Below are 23,411 nucleotides of genomic sequence, written 5' to 3'. Positions count from 1 at the left end.
GTCCCGGAGCAGACAATACCATCTTAAGGATGTGCACATCTTGTTCAGTACCAGGATTCATCTAGCAAAACCTCTGTTGTCTGTGTGAAAATTCCATCTCATACCCTCAGGTAAATTGTCTGACAAACCTCTAGGGATGGTGAGAACCACAGAAACTTGATGAGCCTGCATTTCATTTGGATGAAAGACGGAGTACCAGAGAGAACTTCTATAAAGACGTGCTAAAAGTCTCATATAAGATATCAACCTGTGAGGTGAACGATTTCTCAATATGCCCCAGAAACTATGAGAAATTTTTCATAATACCTCAATGGCCACCGAAACTTTACCGTTTTAATTGCGTGAAAGTGAAAACGCTCTATTGTTGTAGATACATATTGTCTTCCATATTCCCCATAAATTCTATTCGTCTATTCTATTCAATGGAAATCTTATGTGTCTCATTGTCTCAATGCCTTGTCCTTAGCACCTACTTAGATCTTTCAGGTATGATGTAGAGCTGAAAATATGGCAACACCTATGTACACATGACGTAATATTATTCCTGCATCTATATGATATATATATATATATATATATATATATATATATATATATATATTACGCTGTTTTACCCTCTACATCTCTAATTTTCAGTTTTCCCTGAGCTAGAGGGAATAGACTAGTTGCTATGATGTCTCCCATATACAATACATGGAGAAAAAAAGAGATTCTGCTCCCTAACTCTCTCTCTCGCTCACTGAGGAGCAGCATAGCAACATTATACAGCAATAATGAACAGTAATATTGTAAAAATGCGCTTCAGATGAGATAGGAAACTCACTATTAGCTGCTGAAGGCTATCTGCCTGTGTCTGTTTCTCTTTTCACGAGATTCTGTTCCCTCCCCTCTCTATAGAAGTCTATGTACACATGTAATTTGAAACGCCAGTGAGTTAACAGTCCATCTTGGGAAACCAAGACAGATTCAGTACAGATTTCAGTGTGAGGGAGTAGTTCAGGTATATAATATATTACAAAGTTTCTTATCGCTTTATTTGAAATAAATGTTGCTACACTGCAATACCAGACACAACCTGGGTGCCAATGTTGTGGTGTTTTTTTGGAAGAACAGCTTTTAAAAGGGCTTTCCAAAAAATAAGTTCTACTTAATGATTACCCATGGTTTTTATGTGTTGAACGTTGGTCTTCAGGGCTGGTTCTGAAACTGTGTCATGTGATCAAAACCAGCATGCAGTTTGTTTCTACTTCACTGTGTTCAATAGTATTGTCTGAATATAAGGGCTGGCTTTGCTATTGCAATGCTGGAGTCTGCCAGGACACATATACAATGTAATATGATTGAAAACAGAGAAAAGCGAGGAGGTGGAGGTAGCTGGTGCTGGTTCCAATCATTTGACCTGGTGTTGGATCCACCCCAGAAGCCCAATGCTTAACACATAAAGAACCCAGAAGGACAGTGAGTAAAACATAGTCCCTGGAAAACTCTTTAAAGGAAGTCTATCACTGCCCCCAGCTACTTTAAACTGCTCCCATAGTGCCCGTAGATGTAGAATAAAAACAATACCTTTCTTAAGTTTCAGAGCCCCAGGGATGGATAAAAAAAATCTGTTTTATTCTTAAGTTTCAGAGCCCCAGGGATACATAGTAAAAGTGTTTTCATTCTTTATTCAAATGAATCTCTTGGAGCACAGGAGGAGTTTTATTCTATTACTGAGCACTGCTGCACCATCAATAAACACCCATGCTGCATTCAGCCCCTCCCCCTGTACATTGTGAGGATCAACTTACACTGAGAGGATCAACTCCCACTGCCCAGGGGGAGGAGCTGGATGCAGAATGAGTGTGTTTAGTGATTAGGTAGCAGTGCTCGGTAATAGTAGAAATCTGCCCCTGTGCTCAAAGAGCCTCATTTGATGAAGAATAAAAATTCTTTCTTTCTGCATTACTGGGGCTCTGAAACTTAAGAAAGGTATGATTTTTATTCTGGTAACATCATCTATAGCACAATGAGAGCAGTATAAAAGTAGCTGGGGCAGTGATAGACTCCCTTTAAATACAGCCAGTTAAAATTGCTCCCCTACACTAATAAGCATATGCTGCGGCTTGTGACAAATTCTCAAATTCTGCTTTTTGTGCACTGAGATATTAAGATTCCCCCTTTCCTCCTCTTCCCTGTAATATATTCCATCTATTTATTGCTTTGCTGTTTATCCCATATATTTTCCTCATAATTCTCTGCAGTTTATGAACTCTCTTCCTTTTCTCCAGGTCACTTTCTGTCTTTGCTGAACTTGCAGAAATGTCCTCCTGGCCTAATTTTTCTACTTTATCTCTATTTAACGGAACTTTTTAGCTATAATCTTTCACACTAAATATTGTTCTCCGTCTCATTACATATATCTCAGAAATTGCTGCTGCCTGAGCCCCACATCACCTTGTGTGTGTAGACGGTAACAGGGCTGTTCCATCATTATGTAGATTTCATTACATTAGAGTTTATAATTCTGTGTTTCCATTTATCCCTAGGGCACCCATTTATTTACAGAATGGGGAGATGCTCTTCTTAAAGAAGCAATCTGGGATTTTCTGCCTATGTGGTGCAGCATAGGCCATTATTAAAAACTAATGCACAGGATCTTGTACATTTTAGTTAATGTTCCATTTAAGTTTCTGCTTTCTTCTCTTACTTTTCCCATAATTCCTCTAGTTTAGCAGAGAGAGAGTGTATGGTGTCCCACCACACTATACTACCTTCAAGGAAGTAGTGATCAGCGTGGTAGAACTTCACTCAAAGTCTCAGAGAATGCTAAGTGATGCAGCTTCAGTCTATCTCCACCTGCCTCCTGCTTTTGATAGGTTTAGCCCTGTTGCCTCTTACATGCAGGAGGCAGGGAGACGAGAGTGAAGCTGCTTTTCATAGATACACTGGAGATTCTGCACACAGGACACACTGATAGCAGAAAGAGGTAGTATAATAAGAGGGTGGTGCTCTGCAGCTACTCACCACAGGAATTTGTCAACCATATCACTGAACTCCTGCTCAGAAATTACATCTTCAACAAGATGTTCTATGTATGTGATAACATAAAAAGGAAATAGCTGGTAGAGCTTGAAGAGGAGGGAGATGTCCAGGAGATACTATTGTAATCCAGTAGATTACAAGAAGACTGACATCCTTCCAATATTTGGTGTAAGCAGTGGCATAACTACCACCATAGCAGCAGAGGAAGCTGCCACAGGGCCTGGGACATTAGGGGCCTGGTGACAGCCGCTACCGCTGCTATCATTATACTCGGGGGTCTTTTCTGACCCCGAGTATAATGATCTGTTACTTACCTCTCCATGATCCTGGCCAGGCCTCCTTCCTGACGTCCTTTCCGACGTCTCTGACGTCACATGAACCTGGCCTGCGTCCCGGGTCATGTGACGTCCGACGTCATTGAAGAAGGATGGCAGCAGAGGCCGACAGTGTAGGAGCCAGGGGACAGGTAAGAAACAGTAGTTTTTTATATTTTTATTCCCCCGGGTCTCTGATTATTATACTCTGGGGTCTGAAAAGACCCCAGAGTATAATAATTGTTTATGGGTGTCCTCAGTGGGACATAATACTGTGTGCAGGGGCCACTATGGGGGATAATACTGTGTGCAGGGGCCACTATTGGGGATAATACTGTGTGCAGGGGCCACTATGGGGGATAATACTGTGTGCAGGGGCCACTATGGGGGATAATACTGTGTGCAGGGGCCACTATGGGGGATAATACTGTGTGCAGGGGCCACTATGGGGGATAATACTGTGTGCAGGGGCCACTATGGGGGATAATACTGTGTGCAGGGGCCACTATGGGGGATAATACTGTGTGCAGGGGCCACTATGGGGGATAATACTGTGTGCAGGGGCCACTATGGGGTATAATACTGTGTGCAGGGGCCACTATGGGGGATAATACTGTGTGCAGGGGCCACTATTGGGGATAATACTGTGTGCAGGGGCCACTATGGGGGATAATACTGTGTGCAGGGGCCACTATGGGGGATAATACTGTTTGCAGGGGCCACTATCGGGGATAATACTGTGTGCAGGGGCCACTATGGGGGATAATACTGTGTGCAGGGGCCACTATGGGGGATAATACTGTGTGCAGGGGCCACTATGGGGGATAATACTGTGTGCAGGGGCCACTATGGGGGATAATACTGTTTGCAGGGGCCACTATCGGGGATAATACTGTGTGCAGGGGCCACTATTGGGGATAATACTGTGTGCAGGGGCCACTAAGGGACATAATACTGTGTGCAAGGGCCACTATGGGGGATAATACTGTGTGCAGGGGCCACTATGGGGCATAATAGAACGTGCAGGAATGCGTAGGAGGTGGTCAGTCGAGGTCTTCGGCGTCGGTGTCTGTCGGGGGGGGGGGTCCATGTCAAAAGTTTGCCACGGGGCCCTGCCATTCCTAGTTACGCCACTGGGTGTAAGACTAGGATCCTATGTAAAAGATATTGTTGGAATGCTGCTTTGACCTAAAATTCTGACCAGAATAGGAATGTGTAAAACAAATTCTCAAAAATATCCTCTAGAAGTCCTCCAAAGCTGTCAGATGCTTGATACTCCACCTAGGTTATTCTAGCTCGATGGTAATTTGTACACCATCACATAATATTAGTTCAGTGATCTCAATAGGACTTCACTAAACTGAGGTTTTTTTTTTTATCCCATCCTCAGCCTTTCCCGATGAGTAACCAGAGCTCTTGGGCTTTCATCTCTACATTAGAAGACACAAGAAACAGAGGGTTCACTTAAGAGCAATCTAACAATTTTCTGTAATTCTGCATAATTGATGAAATTCTCTTTTCAGGGCTTCCTCTGTTTTTTCTTCTCTCTTTTACCTTAACCTGTGATTCTGTTTGTTCTAGGCGGGTGCACTTTTGAAGAACATTACAACAGCTGTGGATACAGTGTGGCCCTTGGTACTAATGGATTTACATGGGAACAGGTCAACACGTGGGAGAAGCCACCGCTGGATAGCAGCGTTCCAACAGGTGATATTTATCAAGCAAATCCGAAAATCCTTTTTGTGCCTTCTGTGTCTTCTTCTTCTTACAGTCTTCCTACTTTACCTACTTTGTATTCATTGCATTCATCCACCTCTAATGTTCTCCTCCAAAATTAACATTTCTTGTTTCTGTATAATTTTATCTGTCTAGGATCATTCATGCTGGTTAACAGCACAGGATTCGCCACCGGACAGAAGGCTCACCTACTCCTACCAGTGCTTAAAGAGAATGATACTCACTGCATTGACTTCCATTACCACATGTCTGGCCGCACCAGTCCTGGTTCATTGAACGTCTATGTAAAAGTGAATGGTGGACCACAAGGCAACCCAGTATGGAATGTATCCGGGGTAGTGACGGAAGGCTGGGTACGAGCAGAGCTGGCGATAAGCACTTTCTGGCCTAACTCTTACCAGGTGAGTTATATACTCAAAACATGACTTGTTAACATATATGTATATGGTCCATAAATATTAACTGTGAATGGGCTACCCAACTTCAAGGGGTGTTCCGAGCAAAAAAATCTTTTTTTTATTTAAAAGGTCTGTTAGTGCTATTAATGGGTTAATAAGTGCACCCATATACCTTTAGCAGTTTTTTGAGTGATTTCTGGGTGTCTCTGGGAGCTCCTGGAATCCTCTGCATTTGTTTATAAGATGTAGCTTCCTGCTCTGTAGCTTCCACACTACCTCCCTCTCACTACCCCCTCCTCTCTCACTCCGTGACACCTCCTCCTCCTTGTCTACCAAGCAATCCCACCCTCTACTAGCCCTTCCAAACTAACGCAGCCCACCCCTCCACCGCATCATACTCATCTGTCTTCCTCTCTGGGAGACGGCTCCTCCTTTTTCTTTCACTGTTCGCAGGGTCTCTTCCTATGTGCAAGTGCATACACAGACCGGAAATATCTCTGACACCATCACAGTAGAGATGGAGTGCCTTCTCTACTGTGCATGTGTTGCAGGCACCTTCAAGTGCTTGCAGAGAGAAAGAAGGGAGGAGCCATTCCCGGAGATGAAGATACGTAACTATGATGGGGTTGGGAAGGGGAGGGAGTAATAGTGATGTTTCGGGAATGGGGAAATGGAACATCACCGGATTATCAGAAAGTGTGCCTGGGGTGGTCACATTATAAAGAAAAAAAAAATATATAAAAATTATAGATTATTTTTTTTTTTTTATATATATATAAGTAAATGATAAGTTAGGCAGTGGGAAGGGGTTTAGTTTAAGGGTTCATTTTTATTTCATTCCAGGCAACCCCATTAAGAAAATAGATGGCCTATCCATAAGATGGGCCTTCCATTTCAGTTTGGCAGGGTCTGACTATTGAGACCCCCAGAGCTTAGCAGTCTCCTGGAGCCCACAGCCTCATACTTTTAATACTTTTAATACTAAGAGTTGCACATACCAGGATTCCTGATAGTCGGAACCTTACTTATCTAAAATTGATGGACTATCTTAAACATAGACCATCAATATTCTAAAGGTGGTTAACTCCTTCAAGGTGGCCAGATAAATGTCCTGAAGCTCCTGGTTTTGGTGGGACCAACTGAACATCTAAAGTGTATAGGTTTGGTACTCCTTGCTGTCCCTGATGTTGGGGAAGAAAAGGGTTGGACATGCTGGATTTCAAATTGCCCAATCTTTTTTTCCCATGGAAGATACAGAGTTGGAGAGCATCTTATTCCCCTCTACCTTATGCATATCAAGTCGAAGAGGTGTTGGGAAAAATAGTTGTCACCCAATTGCTTGTTCATCTGACCGTTATCTAATGTATATGGCCAGTCTTAGGTTCCACTGACAGGTAGCGTATTAACCGTAAAAACATTGCACAAATCGGCCAAGCTGCTCGACTAGCAGAACCAAAGGCCTAGTAATTATGTTCCTACCAAGACATACTGCTACTGTTACACAATAGAGTAGGCTGAGATACTGCATCATCTGCGGGTTGGCGATGTCGGCCTGCACCATATGTTCAGAACAAATGTGTTCCATCTGTACCCGTCTTTCAAGGAAAATATAAAACATAAGACAAGATAGCAGGTTCCACAACAAGCAATGACTCTCAACACAGACTGATTCCAAATGAACATTAAGAAGAAATATCAATAGAACTGATAGGACTGGTAGGGAACTGGTTTACACGTCATCGATGCCGGCAATATTCTGGTTTTGCATGGTGCAATAATCCCTCTTGCCACATCTCCTGCTCTATACAGACGCCACGTTGACATTTGCTGATAGTTTGTGTAATTTGCTCTCTGCTCTTTTACACATACTCCGTACATTGGCATTTGCACAGTGCTGCGTCTTCTAGGCTCCGCTTCTGACAAGTGCGCCGACGTAATTACTGTTACACTTCAAGTGCTTTACTTTGTTTCAATTGACCTTTAACATCTAGATATTTTCTTTTATATGATCCATTCCATGTTAAATCAACATGTAGAAGTAGATAAAGCAGAGGCAAAGGGAAGAGCAAAATTTATGGATGTATATGGGAAATGGAAATACTGCTCATATTTTACTCTAGGCGCAAATTTCCTTGGAACTCGTCCATAGTTGACATCCAATTATTTGTATATTGTTTTGTACATTATGGTCTAATCTATCATTGCACTTAATATCACTTTTACTAATTACTTTAATTACTTAACCTCTTGTGACCTACAGGTCTTTGGGGCAATTGCTTGAAAAAAAAAACACTTTCTGTAATAAAACTGTTAATTTACTTTATAACAGGCAATGAGCTGTCCTCGCCATTTAATAATAGCCAAAATGTATATCAATTTTTAGATAATGGGACCCATTTATTAAACCTCTTGCGGCTAGGGTTGAGCGATCAGGATCGGAAAAGATTGGATACTGATCGGCGATCGAGTAAATTTCACGATTGCGATCGGAATTCCGATCCCGATCTTTTTAGGCGGGATAGAGGTCGGAGATTATTTCCCACAATGCTTTTCTACTGGCCAAGCATTGTGGGAAAAGCTAACAATGTTAGCTAGGTCCCATAGGAATGAATGGATGCAGCCAGCACACAGCGCGCTGGCTGCGTCCTTTCATTCTAATTGGAGACTAGCTAACATCTCTAGTAGCTAAGGCTTGGTTCACATATGCTGATGTATTCCATCCGTAAGGGTCCACATGAGAACCCCTATGGATGGAACACAAGCACAACTGCAAGCGCTGTGCAGTTCAAGCCCACGGGCCCCATAGACTATAATGGGGTCCGTGTGCTTGAACTGCACAGTGCTTGCAGTTACGCTTGTGTTCCGTCCGTAGGGGTCCTCATGCGGACCCTTATGGACGGAACACACCAGCATGTGTGAACCGGGCATTATTACTTACCTGCAAAGATGCGCTGCCGCTGGTCCGGTCCCCCTGTTCTCACACCTCTTCTCACCTCGCTGCCCCCACCTCCCAGGTTAGTGTTAAAGACCTAGAAAGAAGGCGGGGCTTGTGGCTTAGGAGAGTGTGGGCGGGTACTGAGAGGGGAGCACTCACGCCTCCCCGCCCTGTACCCGCCCACACTCTCCTAACCCACAAGTCCAGCCTTCTTCCTAGGTCTGTAATACTAAACTGGGAGGCGGGGGCAGCGAGGTGAGAAAAGGTGAGAATAGCGGGGACCGGACCAGCGGCAGCGCTTCTGTGCAGGTAAGCGGACAGCAGGGGGGACTTAAGTAGCTGGGGGATTTTTTAATCACTACGCAGCATGGAGTCTAACAATTAAAGCGTTCAATTTATAGACTCCATGCTGTGTAGTGAATAGGATCGTTTTTAAAATCCGATCTTCGATTATTAAAAAAAATCCCATTGACTTGCATTGGGATCGGAATTGGGATCGGGATTGGGTTCGAAAGGAAAATGATCGGAAATCGAATTTTAAAAACGATCCTGAAATCTCAACATCGGCTCAACCCTATTTGCGGCCTAAATTAAGATCATGCTGTATTTATGACTTGAAAGCAAATGAAAGAGGCACCGAGCCGACCCTAGTGCAGTATTTTGAGACACAAATGAAATCCAAAGGTAAGCAGAAGATGGCTGATCACCTGGTGGGGTTGTGTGGGACACAACAACATCTGAGGTATATCACAAAGATAACACAAGTAGGCAGAGCAGCAGCTGGATATACGTCCAAAGATGTCAGAGCAACAGCATCAGAAGCGGACCAACCCCCTCGAAAGGAAGGCAGAAGAACAGTGCTCGTCCAAGTGGATATAATAGACTTTATTTGCACAACGCGTTTCGAGCCAGTCTTGCTCTTTCTCAAGTGCATACAAATCACCTTCCCGCAGTGGGTAAAGAGTATAGCACTGTTCTTCTGCCTTCCTTTCGAGGGAGTTGGTCCGCTTCTGATGCTGTATTTATGACTTGCACCTTTTTTAAAAGGTGGCACAAATTCACTCCAGTAGATGGGGGAGCGTAAAAAAATAGTCAGGTCAAACTGCATTAAAGTGATCCTATCATTCAGATGGCATTTTTTGTGCCTAAGGGAGCCTTCACACGGAGTTACGCTGCGCTCATTCTGATCGTACAAACATGTTCAGAATGAGCGTGTAAAAAGCAGCTCCCATTGACTTGAATGGGAGCCGGCATACGTGCGCTCCCCATTGAAATCAATGGGAGGCTTTTTTCCCGTGTTTTTACGATCAGAATGAGCGCAGCGTAGCTCTATGTGAAGGCTCCCTAACACGTCGGAATAGCTTTAAGAAAGGCTGTTCTTCTCCTACCTTTAGATGTCTTCTTCATGCCGCCGTTCTGTAGAAATCTGGGTTTTCGCCGGTATGCAAATGAGTTCTCTCACAGCACTGGGGGCAGACCCCAGTGCTCAAATAGCACTGGGGGCATCTTCAATGCTGCCAGAGAACTCTCCAGCGCCATCATCTTCTTCTTCAGGAACGTCCTCTTCCTGTGTCTTCATCCGGTGCAGGCGGTGAAACTTGTAGGCCTCAGGCAGAGCCGACTGCGCATGCCCACAGACCACAAGAAAATGGCCGCTTACTTACTGTGTAAGCGGCCATTTTTCTTGTGGCCGAGGGCATACGCAGTAGGCTCTGCTCGAGGCCCGAGGCCTACAAGTTTCACCGCCTGCACTGGAAGAAGACACAGGTTCCAGAAGAAGATGGAGGCGGCACTGGAGAGTTCTCTGGCAGCATTTGGGGACGCCCCCAGTGCTGTTTGAGCAATGGGGCCCACTACCAGTGCTGCAAGAGAACTCATTTGCATACCCGTGAAAACCTGGATTTCTATGTGGCGGCGCGGAGAAGACATCTAAAGTTAGGAGAAGAATAACCTTTCTTAAGGCTATTCCAATGTGTTAGGCACAAAAAATGCCATCTGAATGATAGGATCCCTTTAAAACAGGGCAATTGCGCTTATTTTATTTTTTTTAAAAAGGGCAAAGTGTACATGGCTTATAAAGGCACATCTACACTAACACATGTGCACAACATTTAAGAAGGAGGTCGGCCTACATCATAGACACCACAGTTAAACTAATCTAAAAAAAGGAACACCTGCAAAATGTGGCCAAAAAAGTGGCCAGCGCTAGATAACCCCCAATGAGTTGCTCTCATATACATCCCACCTTCTGAGTCCTTACCTGCAGGACATTATATAATGCATCACCAGGAAATTGCATTACATGACTATTCACTTAAAATAAAAATCTTGAAAAATTTCATCTTCCTCACTGATCATCTTTCTCATGTTTCAACTTTGCTGTGTAGACTAGGACAAGGTCGCTGCTGACCTTGTCCTAGTCTACACAGCAAAGCTTATTATCACAAAATGATGGTGAACGTAATGACATGCTGAAGGCCTAGTAGGAGGCCTATAATGTTACCAAACATAGCTTCATTGTAAAGTTATATGCTCCCCCTGAAGCATATACTTTGTATATGCTCCTTCTGATGCACACAGTGTTTCCTATAAAAACATGAGGTCAAACTCACATGAGCCTCAGCCTGACTCCCATAGACTTACATTCTGAGTTTGACCTTCTAATCATATAGCAAACACTGTGTGTATCAGAGGAGCAAACAGCGCTCCAGAGAGGAGCATATAATTTCACAATAAAGCTGTAAGTAATTCAGTAACATTACACTATGTACAGGCTCATTTTCAGATCGAGGGAACAAAATTTTTTTTTACAGTTTTTCTGGGGTGCTTTTTTAAAGACGGTGTTAGTATCAGACTCCAATATGGAAATCCTTGGGATTTTTTCCTAAAAAGAAAATTGAATTGAACATAATAAACAGATTGGGGCAGTTTTATAATGTCTGAAATTTAGAAAGGATAAACTAGATGAGTCAGAAAGAAGATTTGCCAAATCTATCCTATAGGTGCACAATGTGTGATGAATGTGCGGTACCTTGCTGGACACAATAGACACTTTTCTCTTTCATCTCCTGGCTGGCTTGCTTTAAACCAGTATTTTGTGTCAAACAAATGGCGCTGTATTTTACTACTCCTCTTGGCCATCATTCTTTTCTAGGCGATTTTCTAAACTGTCTAGTCAAGTGTAAAAAATGTTTAAAACACATAATACATTTGGCACGTGCTATGTACTGTATTCTATGTTTTTGGCTCAATTTGTGGAAACATTCTGGCACATTTTGCTTAAAAAAAATCTCCTCCAATATTTCAGTTTTACATACTTAGAGGAAACCTATCAGGATGATTTGGGATACTAAAACACCTACAGGTTCTTGCAGACCAGGGGATTATTGTCCAAATCGCCAGTGAAGCTGAAGGAGTGCCCCTTGGTATTCAGTGCGCATGAACTGGACCTCTAGCGCATGCGCAGTGAAACCAGTTCATATATATGTTGTCTTCACAACTTGGGTGGAGCCAATCTTGAGATTTCAGGATCGATTTTAAAATCCGATTTCCGATCATTTTCCAGCCGATCCCGATTGTGAAATTTGCTCAATTGGAATCCGATCTTTTCTGATCTCAATCGCTCAACCCTAGTCAATGTTTCTCTATGGGAAAAGTCACTTTTAGGGTTGAACCGATCTTGAGATAACCTCCGACTTTGATCCCACTGGAAAAGATCGGGATCGGAATTCTGATCGCGATCGTGAAATTTATTCGATCACCGATCGGAATCCGATCTTTTCCAATCCTGATCGCTCAACCCTATTCACAACTGTTCAGCACCAGAGATGAGTCCAATGAGATGTATCAGACTTATCTCTAGGTAAGTATAAAGGTTTCTTTTTACAATCACGTTGCAGACAGTATTGCAACAGGGTTCATTTGGGTCCAAAAGGACCTTTTGATTGTTCGGTGTCCTGTATCAACCTGACAGGCTCCCCTTAAATGAGTATTCTGAAAACAGCAAACATTGATCCAAGGAGTGAAGGGGAAGGAATGGTATAAAATAATAAAAAGTCATTGCTCACTTGTTGAACCCCCTGTGTTTTTGGCATCGCCAATCCAGTGCTTCCTTCTGGCCTTCTATCAATGTACTACAGAGATGACTCCCCATTTACATATGTGACCACTGCAGTCAGTCACTGACCACAACGATCTTGTTGTTGGTTGAACTAGTTATCACTGGGGTGGCAGTGTTGAAATGGTGGGGACTAGAGATGAGCGAATAGTATTCGAAACTAGAGTTTGGAACACCTCGTTCCCATAGGAATGTATGCGAGCGGCCGTAAAGCAAGGAGCTAAGCACTGGCGGCGCCGGCCGCTAACATGCATTCCTAATGAGCGAGGTATTCGAATCAACTCTAGTGAGGACTCAACAGGTATGTCATTCCCCCTCTCCCCTCTCCCTTGAAACCCCTTTAAATTTTAATTAATGTTAAAACACCTTATACAGTGTCTTTAAAGGGAGTCTATGATCAAAACCCAACATATCACCCGAGACCCGCAGATAGATAGGTTATGGTCTCCTGAATCATATGGTGCCTCCGTTGCCCAGATATCACTGTTTTTGTCAATATGAAAATTAGCTTCTTGGGAGCACTGAGGGCGTTGTCACGTACCTCTTTGGAGCAATGACAATGCCGGTGATATATCGGCAACGGAGGCACCGATTCACAAGGGAAAAACACTGCTTGATTCAGGCGACCCTAGCCTATCTATCTGCAGGGTTGATATGCTTAGCTCTTAAAGTTGCTACTGTCTGAAAATAGCCAAAAAATGCATCTTGTGCAAAACCGGACCGTATGGTGACATGTTCTTGTTCACCAATGAAAATAATCATTTGGTTTTCAAATTGGCTCATGTACCATAGACTTATTTCACCTTTATGTAGAAGTTCACAGTGGAATAAATGGATTATGGATCTTAGAATAAGAAGTATCTACTTGCTGGTATGTTAATAATGCTTATATAGCTTACAGAAACTTGCAAAAGTTCAGACTAACAAGAGGCTACATCCAATTATATAAGCAGCTGGTGCTTTGCAATGATGTTACATTTCCATTTGCAGCCCTACCCACGTTAATTTTATAAGCCAACAAGGGAAATAAACATGTTAAGTGAACAGAGCAAGCCGCTATATAATATCCTGTATATAGCTAGCTGCTAAATTACAAGTATGCTCGGATATCGTCCCTAGAGGATGAATTGTAGAAAACTTTGTCCTGGAAAATCAATTGTTTGTTCTAATGCAGAAATAAATATATAATTCCTTAAATACGTTCCGTTCATTTATTATCACCAGCGCAACAACATTACCGCCAGCTAAGGAATACACACATGTATACGGTGCTCTATATACAGCTCCCATCCTGCACGCCCCACAGCTCGTCTTCTGACAAAGTGCAAATGCGTAGTAGCCTACAACAATCAATCCGCAATTAGTGTTGATGAATCTAATGCGAGTAGACAGCGGAAGTGAATGTATGATCGGTTTCTATGGGTTTCTGCACAGATGTGTCAGTGTAACAAGACGTGTCTCATTAACTGGGATTAAATCACTTAAATTTGGGATATAGTTACCAGCAAGGAGCAGACACGTGAACAGCTGCCCCGGCTGTCACGCCACTGTATGTGATATTCTGAAGTTACATCTCAGTACCTTGGAAACAAGAAAGGCTAATGTAGATAATAATGAACATTTATCTGCTTCACCGCTTTAGTAGGTAGTGTATATGGCTATGTACTATATGGACGCAAGCCGCCCAGTGTAAAGATGGCTGCTACTCACCAATAATTCACTAGGTAAGGCGTTACTGTTTTCATTGATATTGGGGGTGGACCTTCTCACTCGAGGGGAGAACAGAATAACGGCGCTCACCTGGGTAAATCATCAAACTTAATTTGTACAACGCGTTTCGAGCCTATCTTGCTCTTTCTCAAGTGCATACAGATAACCTTCCCACAGTGGATGACCATGACCATCATCCACTGTGGGAAGGTTATCTGTATGCACTTGAGAAAGAACAAGATAGGCTCGAAACGCGTTGTGCAAATAAAGTTTGTTGATTTACCCGGGCGAACGCGGTTATTCTGTTCTCCCCTCGAGTGAGAAAGTCCACCCCCAATATTGTTGCCTTGACTTCTCCCAGACGTATATCCAACTGCCGCTCACGTTTACCTGTGCCATCCATTCCTAAGATACACTACAGAGGTGGTTATGTCTCACACAACCCCACCAGGTGAGCGACCATTTGTTTCTGCTTACCCTCACTTTTTGATTCAAAAAATACTACACCAAGGTCGGCTCGGTGCCTCTCTTCTTTTTTGCACTGTTTTCATTGAGTCATGGCAAAGTGGACCATTAGGGTAAGTTCACACAGGGTTTTTGGTCAGCGTTTTGAGGCCGTATCCGCCTTAAAATCTTGACCAAAAAGACAACTCCCATTGAAATCATTGGGAGCCGCTCAGGAGCTTTTTCCAGGAGTCGTTTCTTCTGGTTCCCAGAAAAAAGAAGCGAGATGTTCATTCTTCAGGCCAAGTTGCCTCAAGAAATTCCCTCCTCCAGACTAGGCCCATTCATTGTGCTGGAGCACACAGCTGGATGCCGGTGCAGTGCACCAGCTTTCAGTCATGGCAACCCGGCCTTTGGATCAGAACCTGAGGCGTAGGCCACCTCAGGTTCCGATCCAAAAAAACCTGTGTGAACTTACCCTTAGAGGTATCTATATGGGGCTGGTAGTCCCCTAATCTTTCCAGGATTAGATAACATGGCTACTCAAAAATTAAGTCTGTTCTTAGAGGAGCTTATCTATATTCTTCAGATCTTGCCGCATGGCTGGTTTTTAGCTCAGCTATTCCAAGACAGAGCTGTGATCAGTTACTACAATTTAGCTCCAGTGCCTAAGGGAGTCTGCGGTAGTCTGAGACACACCCCCTGTCACCTCATTGGTTCAGCCTGCTACTCTCTCCCTCCTCCCTGCAGCTCTGCCTCCTCTGATTGGCTTCTGTGTACAAACACAAGCCCGACGGGAAGTCAGAGCATGGGAAGAGGATTCCTATTATAGCAATGATAAAGTGCAGATTCCAAACCACAAGAAGAAGATACAGAGGGGGGCTGGAGGGTCTCTTTAAAAATAAAATAAGTACGAAGAATATAAAAGAAATGCAAAATTCTGCAGTCAACCAATATTCAGAAGGACACATTTTATAGATCCGGTCATATCCAAGGGTATATTTGAGACAAGAGCTATTACTATTGATTTTTTTATTTCTCTAGTTTATAAAAAAGCAAAGCAACCTTCTATTAATTTATAGTATTTTGTGTCCACGGCTCCTATGTATATCTATGTTTCCCCATGTAAATGTATGTAAATATGCGTGTAGCCTGATCAGTAGTCATGTCCTTCTCTGCTACAAGCAGGGTCAGATATAAGGAAATGCTGGAAATGAGAAAAAAACACTAAAAAGTACAGAAATGGTTCATTTGGCTGAGTGCCTAAAATGACTCCATCACTAAGTAAGTACAGAGACAAAAGGCAATATTCCTACTTATAGTTAGTGGTCGGGTTATTTGATGTAGGACTTGATGTATTGCATAGAAATGGGTTCTTTGTGTCTGGTCTGGGAATGAGTGATGTCAATATGAATCATATGGAGCAAACTTTCTCAAAGTCACATGGACGTCCTCAATGAAAAGAAACTTGGAGATAAAATATCAACTTTCTCTTGCAGATTATATTTGAAGCCGTCTCTGTCAAAGATCACCCTGGATATATTGCTGTGGATGAAGTCCGCGTTCTGGCTCACCCATGCCGTATGTATATTCATCAGACCGGATGATCCAATGACCCGCCCATGCTTATCTTACACATTGTCTAGTAATATTGTCCTCACAATTGTACACCTACAGGTAGAACAAGAATATCATTACTAAGGCCTTAGTCACATGACTGGGTGTGACAGATGTTTTTGTAATGGCCATTTTTGAGACCACATTGATATCAATATGACTATTCACATGTCCATTTTTTTGATGGACCATTTATCATGGCTGTCAAAGAACTGACATGCTCGACCTTTGTCTGGTTTCAAAGAAATCAATGGATCCGTTTTTTTTTTTAACAAATGTCAAATGGATTGATATCCATGTTAAGTCTGCTGATAATGGATCAGTGAGTTGAGTCAAAGAAGAAAGACTAATGAAATGTATTAGGCCCGATTCACATCTGCGTTCGGGTAGTCCACTTGGGGACCCCCGAATGGAAACTTATTCACATAAAAAAGAGGTTACCTGGGAAACCCACGGACCCCATAGACTGTAATGGGGCATGCAGCTGTACTGTTTTTTTCTCACTTTGCTGAGAGAGGGGAGAAGGAGCAACATGGAGGGAAACATATAATAAGATCACACATCCCAGTCATCGAGTAGAAAATAAACATTTCTATAATGTTTGCTAAATGGATGGGTTTATTTTAGTGCAATGTCGACGCTGTATGCTCTACACATATCTTTCCCCCATATAGCTTCCTCCCCCCTCTCCCAGCACACATTAAGGTAAGCACACTGCAGTTGCATCCCCCTCCTCCCTGTTCAGAAGTTCCTACTTTATATTTTGAGATGGTTTCTGGGGAGTCTGTAGGCTGTTAGAAGTCAACTACAGGCAACTATAAAGTAAGTAAGTTGCGATTTATACATGTACTACTGTCATATGCAAAAAAATCTTAGAACAATAGGTACAAAGTTCAACCCGTTTCAGTCTAACTCAAACTTTTGCTGCCACAGTCACCACGTAGTATAACATCCGTAACACATCATTATCTTCCATCTAATTGTCCTTTATACTCGTGCTCAACTGTCTATAAATACTACACACTTCTCTGTTTTTCCTTCCCCGCTGAATATCACGCTGTGCGCCGTCTCTTGCTAATTTAAATGCTGTTTTATGTTTTCTTACATTTTATACCCTTAATATTTTCACTGATTTATCTTCTCAGTTGCACAAATACTGTGTGAAGGTATAATTATAAAGAATATATAGCATAGGGGGCATAGACATCATAGGGTAATTGATTTTCATTCTGCCCAGTGAATGATAACAAGCAGTCAGGGTTAAGCGTGGTATAGTACCGATAGATTTTTCTCCATTAGGAGATTTTTGATGATTTTTAGATTATTATTTTTTTCTTGTCTTCGTTATGTATTTGGAAGAACAGGCAGAATAAGAAAAACAAGTGTCTTAGCGTAAGATAAGATGAATGGAGGAGAGTTATATCTAGTAAGCAGGGGTGGGAGCTTCAGGAATAAGCAGGGGCGTGGCTATAGGGGATGCAGAGAAAGCAGACAGACAAGACAGGGTCTTGATGTCTGTGGGGGCATGGATGGTAACAATCCACACACTGATATTATAAGTGGTACGTAATAAGTGGAGGATCATATTAAATATCTTATCCAAAAAAAAATTGCCGAAACGTGGCTATTTTGTTGCAGGTTTTGCTGTGTTTTTTTTTAAGCTAAAGCCAAGAATGTCTACAAAAGGAATGGAAATATATAGTAAGTTCTTATACTCCTCCCTTCTGCTCAATCCACTCCTGATTTTGGCTCAAAAAAATGTAGCAAAATCTGCAAAAAAAAAAAAAAATCTGTATTTCCACAACGTGGGGCCTTAGACTTAAGGCATTTTTATGAGGTTTCCCATTAATACAATTTCTGCCTCAAGATAGGACAGGCTCCTTGTGAAAAAAAAAAAAAGTAGTGATGAAAAAAAGAAGCTAGCTGACTCCCAATAGCATGGGAGAATTTTTGGGAACTTGCTGTATTTGGGGCAGGAGATCTGGGTCATCAATTCCATCTACTGCTTATGTCTACCAAAGTCACCAACTCCACCCAGTGCCTAGCCAATTGCACCCACTGTTCAATCCAATGCACCATTCCCATCCCTATGATACCCCCCTATGCGCCATGTTCGATATAGGGAAGAATTCAGGGATTTCTTCTGACTCAGTGTCAAAATGGACACCCATATCAGCCTCTAGTATATCCTTCCCCTAATAATTCCAATACCATTAACCCCTTCCCTCCTATCACTATTTTTGCTCCCTCCATGGTGGCCACCTTAGGGCTAGTTCAGTCTTTTGACATTTGAGTGGGAGCTGCTTGCTTTTTTTCCGCGGGAAGAAAGGGCATGTTGCTTCTTTACCCCTTAAGCGGGAAAAAAATCTCTAACGGGAAAAAGAAGCAACATACCCTTTCTTCCCGCATATTCTGCTTCTGAGATATCCACAGCCTTCATGGTGCAAAACCTACTCCTGATTAGGCCCATTCACTCGGGCCTAATCAGGAGCGGGATGCCAGTGCACTGCACCGGTGGGAAAGGTTTCTGCCATGTGAACATACCCTAAGATTTCCTGCTTACATTTGACATATGGAAATTTTGAGTTGCAGACCTGCCATGTAACAATAGCACACACAGGCAGCTTAGGGTAGCAGATATAAATGAGAGAGTCCCCATATCGTAGTATTGAGCGGGTTAACACCACAAGAAATGATATCCACTGTAAAGCAGTCTCTCTCATTATTTTCATGTTTCAGTCTCATAGCATAAGATTCAGTGTCTTAATAAGACTGTGGTGATGCAGCGGCATCTATTAGGGCCTTGGGAGAGGGGATTTCTCAGCATTTGGAAAACCCTTCATTCTGAAGGATATGTGTGATACACAAGCTTATCTCCGCCATGGTTGGGACTCAGAGACTTATAATAATAGTTTGCTCCAACAGCGGAGACAGATTTACAGACCTAATCTAGGCATGTTTGTGCGTTAGCCGTTGAAAGCAGAAGTCCCTCGTGCCTGTTTATTACTAAAAGTTGAAAGATACAAATCTTGTTGTCTGTGTTCTTGCAAGCAAAAAGGCCATGTAATATTTTCCCAGGCTCGAATTAAGGGAGCGTAACGTTTTCTGCTATATTAGAAAAAACAAGATCTATGAGCGCAGTTTGAGGAACATATGTTCACATGTAGGAGTAGCCGGAAGGCATTAGACATATGTGTCCTGATGTCTAGCTATGGATTAGGTCTTGGATACAGTATGCAAAAGTCGTGGGTAGATGGGGAAATTGCTGTAAAGTAAGAATGCTTTCAGAAATAGAAGGGTTAATAGTTTATTTTTTAATCAATTAACAAGATTAAGTGAACGAAGAAAAGACAAATGTAAATCCCATCAATAGCTAAATGTATCAACTTCTGCAAAGTGGGTGGGAAGTAGGTGGAGTGAGGCACCATTCTTGCCAAAATTTGGCAAGAAATTCAAGGAAGGATGGTGAGAAATATGTAATGCAACATTTTTTGGACAAAGTTACACTCCCTACACTCAAGTATGGCTATGCCCCATATGGATCTGGTTACAACCCCATGGGGCAGCGCCAAACCCTCTTTTCATGATATAGGCACATAATATCTCGGCTACACCCATTCTTTGGGTCTGACGGCACATAAAATGACCAAATCCTGTATAAAGAGACTCCTAGCTTGATGGAGGCTTAAGAATTCTACTGGGTAGGGTTGAGCCGATCTTGACTTTTCAGGATCGATTTTAAAATCCGATTTCCGATCATTTTTCATTTGAACCCGATCTCGATCCCAATTCCGATCCCAATGCAAGTCAATGGGATTTTTTTATTAATCGGAGATTGGATTTTAAAAGCTATCCTATTCACTATACAGCATGGAATCTAACAATTGTTAGAATTCAAACTGTGTAGTGAATCACTAAAGTAGCCAGAGGATTTTTTTTTATAATCCTCTGGCTACTTAGTCCCCCCTGGTGTCCACTTACCTCCAGAGATGGCTGCTCCGCTGTTCTTTGCCTCGCTGCCGGTCCACTCTCCTAACCCGCCCACACTCTCCTAACCTGGCAGGGAGGGGGCAGCAAAGGGAGAAGAAGACTGCAGCTGGACCGGCAGCGAGGCGAAGAGCAGCAGAGCAGCCATCTCTGGAGGTAAGTAGCTACTAGAGATGCTACTTTAGTCTCCCATTAGAATGAATGGAGGCAGCCGGTGCACAGGGGGTTAAGGCTGCTTCCATTCATTCCTATGGAACCGCAGCGGAGCCTTCACACTGAGTATACACTATATACTCAGTGTGAAGGCATTGTGGGAAATACTACCGATCTCGATCCCACCTAAAAAGATCGTGTTCGGAATTCCGATCGCGATCGGGAAATTTTCTCGATCGCCGATCGGAATCCGATTTTTTCCGAACACGATCGCTCAACCCTACTACTGAGCCCAGCTCTTCTGGGATTCCAGGAGGTCACCCCCTTTGTCGGGGGCCTTCCAGAGCTTCCAAGTGAGTTGGTATATGGGCTGAACTAGTATAATGTACCCCAAAAATGGGTGCAAATTATTACACAAACATGAACCAGCTCCTAGATTGTATAGACTTCAGTTCAGGCACACAATAAAGGTTTGTGATGCGCCTCCATTTTTAAGAGGCATAGGCTTCCTAACCGCAGATTGATATGACTGGCTACTACTTGTCAGTGTTAGGTCTACAAACAGGGGCATACTGGGTCCTGTACCCTGAACGGGCCCCAAAGGTCTTTCTGCCAAATATTCTGCATTCTAATATAATAATATTCAATATAGATCGGGGCCCCATGACCAACTTTGCATTTGGGTCCTAAACCCTAACATTACACCTTGACCCGTTGAACTCATAGAGCTTCATCTGCAGACTATTGCACCCCTGCCACCAGCTTTTACAACCTCAGAGTTCAACACGGAGGCACAAAAACTATTTTCTTTTGTAACACCAAATAATAGTAGCGATAAGTTTCTCTTGCCGCCGCCATTTGGTTCCAGTAATGATTTTGCGACTCTGCGGCCTCTGTTTGTCATGTACTTGGTACAATACAAGATTGCCCAGGTCATATGTTCTCACATATGCCCGTATCGAATTTTATGGTCCCAAGATGTGAAAAATAAGAGTTAGCGTATGCTTCCAGATCAGTGTATTTAAGGTGTGTGTCCTTGTACGTGTAGCAGGAACAGATAAGAAGCATGTCCCTGACATTTCTATAAATGCCTTTGCTTTTTTCTGATCTTTTTATAGTCGCCTTGAAATTGCGCCAGGCTCTCGCAGAATGAGCCGTAATTCTCTGCCGGTGGCTCATTTAGGAGGCTGTGCAGACAGCAGCTATACGTTTAGTCCACTAATAACTAAACCCGGCTAGGAAACTGTTTGCTTGTTACTTTAAAGGTCCCCGCACTTATATTGAGATATGTTTCTTTGTGTTCAGGGAACGCTCCCCATTTCCTGCGATTGCAGAATGTGGAGGTGAATGTTGGACAGAACGCAACGTTTCAGTGCATCGCTGGAGGAAAATGGTCTCAACATGACAAGTTGTGGCTGCAGGTAAGAAAGACAGTAAGTCCAAGCCAGCGTACAATTTAGATGCAAATATGTGTACGTACCATAGAGGCAGCCCTTGGAGCCATCTCAGGTTCACTCAGCCCGTTAAAGGGAACCAGGCTCCATTAAAGGGCTGTCCATTCTGTAAGCACTGGGGGGATTTATTAACCCATCTATGTCACTTTAGTAATATCGGTGCGTTGTCCTTTCTTGTGCCAAAGATGTCGATCACTCTGAGTCTCGCTCACCTCTTCTTGTGAACGTGTGTATAGCAGGATGGGCAGGATGGGTAGGAAACACCTCGGCGCAGCAAATTTATTATAACTCACAGGAAATCTACACTGGCTGGTATAGATTTCAATAATGGCCCACAAGAGGTCACCAGTCTCAATTAATTCCCCACCAAGCATACGACTCATTAGAATTACTAAGAGGCTCCAAACCTTACTGGGGTAGTTTTCGGGCGTGAGTTATAGTAAATCTTGGGATGCCCCATGCCACATAGTTTCCTGTCCAGTTTCACCCACTGTCTAAAAAAGTGGATAGTGAGGCACAGATAAGATAAGATAATCCTTTAATAGTCCCACCATGGGGAAATTCAGTGTGAGATGAGATATCGTTGAAAATAAATTGTATTTATTGGGTGAGACAATCAGATCTAGGCAACATAGCGTATACGACAATAAATATTGGAAGTACATAGTAAACTGAGTCATTTGGTAGATGTTTCAGGTCAAACACCTTCTTCAGTGGGATGTAGAAGACCGGATGAGGTTTTAGGAGTGGAGAGAGACTACTCATGCCACCTGGAGAGAAGGAAACAAAATGTCCGGGATCTAGCGAATCACTCGGTTCACTATGTACTGCCAATAATGATTAAAAGATAAGATAGTCCTTTAATAGTCCCACAGTGGGGAAATTTCAGCATGTTACAGCAGCATAGTAATACAGATACAGGATAATACACAGTAATATAATACAGACGTAGACACAGATAAGCTGAGAAGAGAAGATATACTAGGAGTCCATAGCAGCGAAGGAACAGAAGAAGAAAGAAGGAAGACTTCATAATCATAATCATTAGTTTTCTGTGTGGAGTGATCTTCGCTTGGTCTGATGTAGATTATACAGCCTGGTCGCGGTTGGGAGATAGGACCTCTGATAGCTCCTTCTCACACTTGGGGTGAAGCAGACGGTCACTTACAGTGTTGCCAAGTCCCATCAGGGTCCCATACATGGGGTGGAATTTGTTCTCCCGCATGGAGGTCACCACGGTCAGTATCCTTCTGTCATCCACCACCTGTACTGGGTCCAGGGGGCTCCCCAGGACAGAGCTGGCCCCCCTGATCAGCCTGTCAGCCTTATCATATACAATATGTCGCCTAGATTTGGTTGTCTCACTTAATAAACACATTGTATTATCAATAATCTCTTATGGGAGTGCCTCTAAAATATTGTACTGGATGCTACATGGCAGTGTTCAGTACAGTGTGCAGAACCAGACCTCAATGGAGATATGAAGACCGGCGTTGAATATGCCAGTCTTCGTAAACCTCC

At 42.9% G+C, this 23,411-nt stretch overlaps 1 protein-coding gene across 7 annotated transcripts in view; it reads left to right on the top strand.

The window, feature by feature from the left end:
- Positions 1-23,411, top strand: part of PTPRT (protein tyrosine phosphatase receptor type T) — a 265,207-nt gene that overhangs the window by 116,966 nt on the left and 124,830 nt on the right. For all 7 annotated transcript variants that reach the window (XM_075277527.1, XM_075277525.1, XM_075277524.1 and 4 more), the window contains exons 2-5: positions 4,920-5,045; positions 5,211-5,476; positions 16,179-16,260; positions 21,742-21,857. In XM_075277527.1, coding sequence (XP_075133628.1) covers positions 4,920-5,045; positions 5,211-5,476; positions 16,179-16,260; positions 21,742-21,857 — 590 coding nt within the window. The remainder of the gene's footprint in view (positions 1-4,919; positions 5,046-5,210; positions 5,477-16,178; positions 16,261-21,741; positions 21,858-23,411) is intronic.

This window comes from Leptodactylus fuscus, chromosome 6 (assembly GCF_031893055.1).
Source record: "Leptodactylus fuscus isolate aLepFus1 chromosome 6, aLepFus1.hap2, whole genome shotgun sequence".
Taxonomy (NCBI): domain Eukaryota; kingdom Metazoa; phylum Chordata; class Amphibia; order Anura; family Leptodactylidae; genus Leptodactylus; species Leptodactylus fuscus.
The sequence above is the reverse complement of the archived record's forward strand: the minus strand, read 5'-3'. Positions and strand labels throughout refer to the sequence as shown.